At 56.6% G+C, this 8,561-nt stretch overlaps 1 protein-coding gene across 1 annotated transcript; it reads left to right on the forward strand.

Moving 5' to 3' along the window:
• The first annotated feature begins 2,304 nt into the window (after nucleotides 1–2,304).
• On the forward strand, nucleotides 2,305–7,491 carry CLEC3B (C-type lectin domain family 3 member B). Its single transcript, XM_004708541.2, has 3 exons — nucleotides 2,305–2,658; nucleotides 3,692–3,790; nucleotides 7,038–7,491. The coding sequence occupies exons 1-3, from the start codon at nucleotides 2,550–2,552 to the stop codon at nucleotides 7,436–7,438; spliced, it is 609 nt and encodes a 202-aa protein (XP_004708598.1). The 5' UTR covers nucleotides 2,305–2,549; the 3' UTR covers nucleotides 7,439–7,491.
• Nucleotides 7,492–8,561: the final 1,070 nt, after the last annotated feature.

Below are 8,561 nucleotides of genomic sequence, written 5' to 3' on the forward strand. Positions count from 1 at the left end.
AGTGAGTGTGTGTGAGAGAGTGAGTGAGTGAGAGAGTGAGTCAGTGAGTGACTGAGTGAGAGAGTGTGAGAAAGTGAGTGAGTGAGAGAGTGAGTGAGTGAGAGAGTGAGTGAGTGAGAGTGAGTCTATTTGTTTATTTTTTAAGGACACCATTTAATCCACAATAGGAGGTACATTGAGACAATGTAACCATCCGCCCCTTTTCACTTCCATGCTTACATCTGCATGCACTTTTGGGCTTCCTATCTCATTCTATCTCTGCCACTATTTGGACGCTCCCATTGTCCCCGACTTGACCAGAGCCAGCCCCTCTGCCTCCCATGGAGATGCTCGATCAGGCTCACTTTGGGGCCAAGCTACATGTTCCAGGTTCAGTTCCTACTCTCTGTCTGGGCCCTGGTATGGCCTGTCTCCTAGGTTCCTTTTCACAAGAAAGTTGAATTTAGAAGCCAGGTCCAGGCTGCTCAGGGTGTTTGAGGCTTGAGGGGCGGTTCCCCAGGCCCTCCCTGCACACACCCTTCCACCAGGTGCGCCCCAAAGCCTCAGATGGCAGCCAACTTGACTGGCTCCAGTTCTCTCCCTCCCACCACTCCTTCCTCTAATAGTGAGAAACCTGGCCGACTTAAGGTTTTCATACCCCATCTTGCTTCTGCCTCCTGTCCTGTGCAGGGGTTCCCCTCTCCCATGCAGGTCCTGCCCTCATCTGTGGGTGCCCCCAACACCCCACTAGGCTCTGACTCCCTGTGTTAGTGTGGGTAGGCTAGAGAAACAAATCCACAGAAACTCATATGTATATAAGCGAGAGGGTTTTTTGTTGTTGCTTTTTGGGGTTTTGTTCTTGTTTTAATAAATCATTTTATTGGAGGCTCTTACAGCTTTTATAACAATCTATACATCAATTGCATCAGGCACATTTGTACATATTTGCCATCATCATTTCCAAAACATTTTCTTTTTTGTTTGTTTTTAAAGATAAAAAAAATCATTTTATTGGGGCTCATACAACTCATTACAATCCATGCATCCATTGTGTCAAGCACATTTATTGCTCAAAACATTTGCTTTATATTTGAGCCCTTGGTATCAGCTCCTTATTTTTTCCACTCCTCCCTGCTACCCCCTCCCTCATGAAGCCTTGATAATTTATAAATTATTATTATTTTGTCATATCTTACACTGCTGATGTCTCCCTTCACCCACTTCTCTGTTTTCCATCCCCCAGGGAGCAGGTTATTTGTAGATATTTGTGATTGGTTTCCAAGAGAGAGTTTTATATAAAGGGTAAGTGAACATTAAGAAAACATCCCAATCCAATGCTGTCCAAGCCCATAAGTCCAACATTAGCCCATATGTTTGACACCAATCTACAAAGTCCTCCTCCTTCTCACAAAACAGACACAATGATGCTGACTGCAGGAGGAAAACTGAATCAGTGAGCATGTAAGCATCTCAGCACTGGCAGGGGTCTCCACACGGCTGCTCCAGCATCCAGGGCTCCATCGGGGTAAGACTATGTGGCTTCTCCTTAGGGATGTCTCCCAGGAAGTGAGCCTTGCCAGCTGAAGCAGGGAACTGGCTAAAGCAGCCACACCCTGGTCCGACCATCAGAAAGCAAGAGACCCGAGAACTCAAAAGGCGAGGCTCACCGAGCCATTTATCTCTCCACCCTTCAGTTAACCCCACATGTGTTCATCAGTCAGGCTGGCACAGTAATCTTTAACTATCTCACTCCCCTTGAGGGGGCACTTTCTCCCTTGCTGGACTCTGGCACTCTGCTCCCTGGGGACCCTGCCCCCACCTCAATCCCTGACAACACTGTGGGGCCCCTGTAGCCACCTCCTCTGTGGTGCCCACCTCAGGGGGGCTTCAAGGCAGGATGGCCGAGAAGGGCCACGGAAGGACCCCCTGTGCTTTTCAACCAAGCACACAGATGCAGACCCACCAGCAATCATGGGGACCCTTCGAAACCCCATGGCAGCCAGCTGCCAGAGGGGGTCTGGTGACTCTGGGGCCATCCCATTGCGGGTTCAGATACTGCTGCTGCCTCTTGGGGGCCTGGGCAGATAGGGCAAACCCCTCAGCCTGGCTGTGCTTCCGTTTCCCAGTGGTAAATGAGGGCCGCGACAGCATGTCCCTCCAACGGCTGGAGGAAGGCCCTCCCCCTGCCCTATGAGCAGAGGGTGGGTGTAACCCAAAGCCTGCCCCCGGTAGGGGCAGGGCAGCCAGCAGACTCTCCCCAGGACCCCAGAGAAGAAGGACCCCTTCCAGGAGGCAGGGATGGGCAGCCAGCTGGGCTGGGTGGGGAGGTCCTTTGGGTGTTTCCTGGGCAGCGAGCCGGTGGCTCCTTGGCCTCTTTCCTTCTGCAGACTCTCCCCTCCTCCCCCCTTCCCTTTTGGCCACTGGCAGCTAGGCCTGGGAGGGTTTTCTGGACAGGGGTCCTCCCTCTCAGCCGTGACCTTCACACACGCAGCCCGCCCCCGATCTTCCACGGACGGACGGGGCCACTGCAGGCGGAAGCAGCTCGCAGCAGCAGCAACAGCAGCAGCAGCATGGAGCTCTGGGGGGCCTATCTGTTCCTTTGCCTTGCATCCCTCCTGCCCCAGGCCACCGCTGAGTCCCCAACCCCCAAGACCAAGAAGGCCCCAGGTGGCAAGAAAGGTAAGGAGGGGCCCAGAGCGGCCCCATGTCCAGGGAGCCTGCCGGGCTTGTTTTTCAGGCTCTTTCCTCACATCCCCCTCTTGGTTACGTCCCTGAACCTGAGCAAAGGCCTCCCTGGGGCCTGAGGGGGTGGGTGGACTCTCTAGACTGCGGATTCGGTGGGGGGAGGGTTCGTAAAATCAGAAGGAACCTCAGAGACCATCTAAACGGGCACCTGCCCTGAGTCCACACAGCATTTCTCTGTGGCTGGGCCGTGTGTGGGGAGCGCTGGCCGGGCTGCACTTTAGAATCGGCAGTCGCATTTGTTGTGACGAGTGCATGATGCAAAATGTGCCAAAGCCTGTGCTTGATGCACAGAAAATAAGGAAATACAACTCGAATTCTCTCTCTCAGAGAGACTCCATGGGACAGGACAGAACTGCCCCTGTGGGTTTCCGTAAATCAGAAAGCCTTGTCTTTCTCCCTATCAGAGGATGGTGGTTTCAATCTGTGGACCTTGGCGGTTTGCTGCCCAAAGCCAGACCATGACAGCCCCAGGGCTCCTTAGAGAAGTAAAGGGTTATGTGGATTGGCAACCCCATGTTCTGTTGGGCAGAGGGTGGCCCCAGCTATCAAATCTATAGCGTATCAAAGAACTGAGACGAGAGAAGCAGGTTCAGCTTTAAAACTAATACCCACCCCCCCAAACAGCTCTGCTCCCCTTCTGACACCCCTGGGGTCCAGAGGGTGTCCTTGGGTTGCCTTGACTGCTGGCAGGATGCTGCCCTCGCAGCCCCGCCTGTAGTGAGGTCACCCCATCTGTCTTGGGACAACATTAACAACATGCCACGGTGATGATGGCTCAGGCTCCCAGGGCATCAGGGTGGGGATTAGACACACAGCCAAGTGAGCACAGGGAACAGAAGGGGGAGAAAAGACACCCTCTCTGAGCCGCCTCTGAATGCGACCTTTGCCCGCTGGCCAGGGACTGGTTGTTGTCTTGCCTCCCTTGTTGGTTTGTGATTGTCCCCACCTCTCTCTGACTTCACCCTAGATGGGGTGGTCCCCAAGATATTCGAGGAGCTCAAGAACCGGCTGGACAGCCTGGCCCAGGAGGTGGCGCTGTTGAAAGAGCAGCAGGCCCTGCAGACAGGTGAGTGCGGGGCCTGGGGGCTGGAGGTGGGCATGGAGCCCTCCTTGGCCGGGGAACATCAGCGAGGGGCTCAGGCCAGCGGTGGAGGCGAGGCATTAGATCAAGGGAGCCCCCTTCCCAGTCTGATTCCTCTCAGGAAGGCAGACCCCCTGACATGGGTCTTCAAAACCTACCCAGGTGTGTGCTATGGGGTCTCTGGCCACCCGGGTGGTGAATTGGCAATGTCCCAAGCAGACAAAAGGATCTTTGGTGAGATTCCAGTACACATACACCCCCCAACCCAGAAGCTTGGCCCCTGAGTACTCCCAAAATGAAGCCCCCAGAAGGCACCCTCCTCTCGGCCTGCTCCGCTGCCCTGGGGTCCCCATCAGGGCTACAGCCGGGGTGTCGGCAGCTTCGTTCCATAGTGATGGTGAGGGGGAATTTATCATTACAAGCAGGGAAACTGAGGCAGATAAATGTTCATCCTCCTGGTGAGTGCCAAGCAGGATGCAAGGAAGGAAGGGAAGATGGGAGGCAGGAAGGGAGCCAGTCCTCTATCCTGTCTGGTGTCATGGTGTTGAGCTGGGTGCTTGGGCTGCTGGCCCTGGGCCTTTCTGGTTCTGCATGAAGTGGCCCACCGAGGCTAGGAAAAAACACAGGGCATGGAGCCTGGGGTCCGGAGAGGTGCCCCACCTGCCCAGCTCTGCGAGGCTGACACCCTAGCAGCTCTTCTTCCCCTCTTGGCCAAGACTCACTCAAACCCACTGTCTCAGGGTCAATGCCGACTCACTGTGACCCTCTAGGGCAGAGCAGAACTGCCCCCACGGGGTCTGAGGCGAACTCTTCATGGGTGCAGACAGCCTCACCCTTCTCCCAAGAAGCAGCTAGTAGGCTTGAACTCCTGGTCTGCACTGAACAGTCAGCATGTCACGCACTGTGCGGCCGGGGCCAGCCCCTCTCCCACAGGGTCCTTTCCTGCCGCCTCTGTTCTCTGTGCACCTCAGACCCTGCTCCCTAGAGGTCCCCCACAGCCCTCCATTCCACGGAGGACGCGGGGTATCAATCACAGCTTACACTCTCAGGGCCTGCGCCTGGACTTCTCCTTCCTCCAGGGTCAGCCCCCAGCGGCTCATGACGGCAGGCCCCCACCTGGAGCTGGGGACCTGGCTGGCCAATGGTCTGCTCTGCAGCCTCTCAAGATGCCACCAGGGAACCTCCTTGGAGTCTGCAAACACCCCCCTGCTCACAGCACAGGGCTCTCCTGTGCCTGGCCTTCCCCTCCCCTCTCTCCTCCTCAGGAACATCCTTCAGCCCAAGGTCCTCCCATAGGGCAATTTGTATTCTCTCAGCATTCACAGACTCAGGTCTCCACCCTCATGGAGAACCTCTGAGCTGTGGCTCCCCACCACCACCTCACAGTTACATTCTCAGAAGAGATACGTGTTCCCCCGAACCCCAACTCCAGGAGCCCTGGTAGTGTGGGGTTTGCTAGAGTTAGTGATTCAAACCCACCAGCTTCTGTATGGGAGAAAGAGGAGACAGCCCATCCCTGTAGCAAGAAGCTTTGGTAGGTGGTGGTCTTTAGTAATCAGAACGTCTCTATAGCAGTGTATTTCGAAGGAGCCCTGGTGGGCTGGTAGTTGATGGCTCAGCCGCCAGCCCAAAGGCCTGTGGTTCCAGCCCCCTGGCTGCTCTGAGGGAGAAGGGTGTGGCAGACTGCCGGTGCAGGCAGTCCTATACTGCCCCTTGAGCCAGGATTGCTTGGACAGCAAACAGCTAACTAACCCAGCTCAATTTTCAGCTTGCTTCAGCCTGGCTCCCTTCCACTTGCTCCAAGGAAACCAGTTAACCTGGAGCCTATTCTGACTCACGGGCGCCCCGTGTGTGGCAGAATAGAACTGCACCCCCTAAAGCTTTCAACGGGGCCGTTTGTCCAAAGTATATCGCTGTGGCCAGGCGGCTGGCTCTTCTGGGGCCCTGCTAGGAGGACTTCAATCCCGACTTCAATCCCAGGCTTTCCAGTTAGCAGCCAAGGACAGGGACTGTACTCTGGAGGCCGCCCAAAGTTTTTCCATCAGGCTCCAGGGCTCTGGGGTGCTCCTGGGGACATGACATGGTGATGTTGCCCGATTCTGATCTTGTTGAGCGACTGGCGTGGAATTAAAGTGAGCAAGTGAATGAGTGAGTGGGCGTATGGGATGGGGTGCAAGCCCGCCCCTCACATTTGCAGGGCCCATCAAAGGCATACCAAGCTGTCTCCACCCTCTGCTTATAAATGAAGCTAAGAAATAGTTTAAATCAGTGGTTCTCAACTTTCCTAATGCTGTGACCCTTTCATACAGTTCCTCATGTTGTGGTGACCCCCCCCCATAAAATTATTTTTGTTGCTACTTCATAACTGCCATTTTGCTACTGTGATGAATCGGGCGACCCTTTTGAAAGGGTCGTTTAATCCCCAAAGGGGTCGCCAACCCACAGGTTGAGAACCGTTGGTTTAAATCAAAGCACGTTCTCTATTCCTATCTGAATGACCAACCTATGAGCCAGGTTCAGATACAAGTTTTAGGCACCGCAGACTTCCACACCTGAAAGAGCAGGTCCTACCTGCAGCCTGCTCCCCCAGCCCCTGGCTTCCCACCACCCTTCTGTCCAGGGGCTTCCTTCTCTATGTCCTGTTCCCCAAAGCCCTGTAGGACACACCTCGTCCTCTCCAGCTCGGTCTGTTAGTCAGACCTGGGTCTCGCTGGGGCCCTGACCTGTGGTCTTTGCTCTGACAGCTCCATCTCCTTTGCTCCTCAGGTGGCCTGCCTCAGGGAGGGGTGTGGCAGGGGCTGGCTCAGTGTTATTAGGGGGAACCTGGGAGGAGGAAGGCAACGCAGCCTTGGGCATAGGGAGAGCTGCCACGCGGGAACACTGGTGCCAGATTAGCCCTGCCATGGGCACAAATGCCCCCCGCTGTACACCCCCACATCCCTCACGCCCTGGAGGTCCCAATGTGGGGGCAGCTGATCCCCGCAGAGGAGGGGGCTGCTCTCACCCCCAGCAGCCATTTTCGCAGGATTGGGGTAGTGCTCTGCCTCCGGGGACCCCCCCATAAGCAGAGGCTCCTGTGGAGCATGGATGATTGGGACCCCTCATGCCTGCGGAGGCTGGGGGATGGCCGGCGCGGAAGGGGCGGCCTAGGATGGGCTGAGAGGGGGTGGCTCTTTGGCTTGGGAACCCAGCGACCCTTCAGTGACGGCCCTTTCCTCCCCCCGCCCCCCAGTCTGCCTGAAGGGCATCAAGGTGCACATGAAGTGCTTCCTGGCCTTCGCCCAGGCCAAGAGCTTCCACGAGGCCAGCGAGGACTGCATCTCGCGCGGGGGCACCCTGGGCACCCCGCAGACGGGCCCTGAGAACGACGCCCTGTACGAGTACCTGCGCCAGAGCGTGGGCGCGGAGGCGCAGATCTGGCTGGGGCTCAACGACATGGCGGCCGAGGGCTCCTGGGTGGACATGACGGGAGCTCGCATCTCCTACAAGAACTGGGAGACAGAGATCACCGCGCAGCCAGACGGCGGCAAGGCCGAGAACTGCGCTGTGCTGTCGGGCGCCGCAGCGGGCAAATGGTTCGACCAGCGCTGCCGCGACCAGCTGCCCTACATCTGCCAGTTCGGCATTGTGTAGCTGGGCGCGGGGCGGGGGGCTTCTTTGGCCAATAAAGTTCTAGCAGCTTTGGAGGGGCGTGTCTCGGCTGCGCTCTGTGCTGGGTCCCTGCTGGGCTGGGAGGAGATTTCGGGGAGCCCAGCCCCAAAGCCCTGGGGGGCCAGAAGGAGAGGGGATGGCGGGGAGGAGGGACAGGATTCAGATCTGCCACCTTCCCCCCACTGTTTAGAATTTTGCCTCCCATCACGCCAGACCTGTGGCAAATTGGCAAAACCAACCCTCCACCCCCCAAGTCACCCTCACTGTCAATGAAGTCTACAATTAGTTGGCCTTGACTCCATTGGGGGAAGGGCAGCACCACCCCTGTGGGTTTCCAATACTGTAACCATTCACTGGAGTAGAAACCCCAATCTTTTACTCGCAGAGTGGCCAGAGGTCTCAAACTGCTCACCCTGCGGGCCACAGCTCAGTCCTTACCCACTACACCACTGGGGCTCGGCAGATTCCTATACACCCTGCATCCAAATCCAAACCCAAACTCCAAGCTCACTGCAATTGAGCCACTGCGGACTCAGCACGAGCCGGTGTGGGTTTCTGAGACTCCGTTTATGGGAGTAGAAAGCCCAGTCTTGCTCCCATGGGGCTGCCTGGCTGCGGATCGCAGCCCAATGCGTGACCACGATGTCACCGGGGCTCCCCCACACGGGCGTTCCCCCCTCACGGCGCCATCGTTGTCTTTTCTTTGTCTTTCTGATCCGTTTGTCCCGAAGACAGTTTCTCCAGTCTCAGCAGCTGGAAACGAACACCGATGACAGCTTTGTTTTCCCCGTTACAGACCTTCCTCAAACCTCCCGGCTTTCTGCAGAATCCTCTTCCATCCGGTGGAATCCAGCAAGCCTCCTCCCCGCAATCAGCTCAGCTGCAGGACGGGGTGAACGGATCCCCTCCCGGTCCCCTTCCTGTCTCCAGTCCTGTTGTGCTGGCTGCAGTGGGAACAGAGGCGCCTGCAGGGACCCTGGCGAATCTGCATCCCTCCCACTCCCTAACACACCCGGGAAGGAGTGTGTGTGTGTGTGTGTGTGTGTGTGTGTAAAGGTGTATGGTGTGCGTGTAGGGTGTGTGTGTGTGTGTGTGCGTGTAGGGT

The sequence above is a fragment of the Echinops telfairi genome, unplaced genomic scaffold, assembly GCF_000313985.2.
Source record: "Echinops telfairi isolate 266 unplaced genomic scaffold, ASM31398v2 ScPeMD7_4225;HRSCAF=4972, whole genome shotgun sequence".
Taxonomy (NCBI): domain Eukaryota; kingdom Metazoa; phylum Chordata; class Mammalia; order Afrosoricida; family Tenrecidae; genus Echinops; species Echinops telfairi.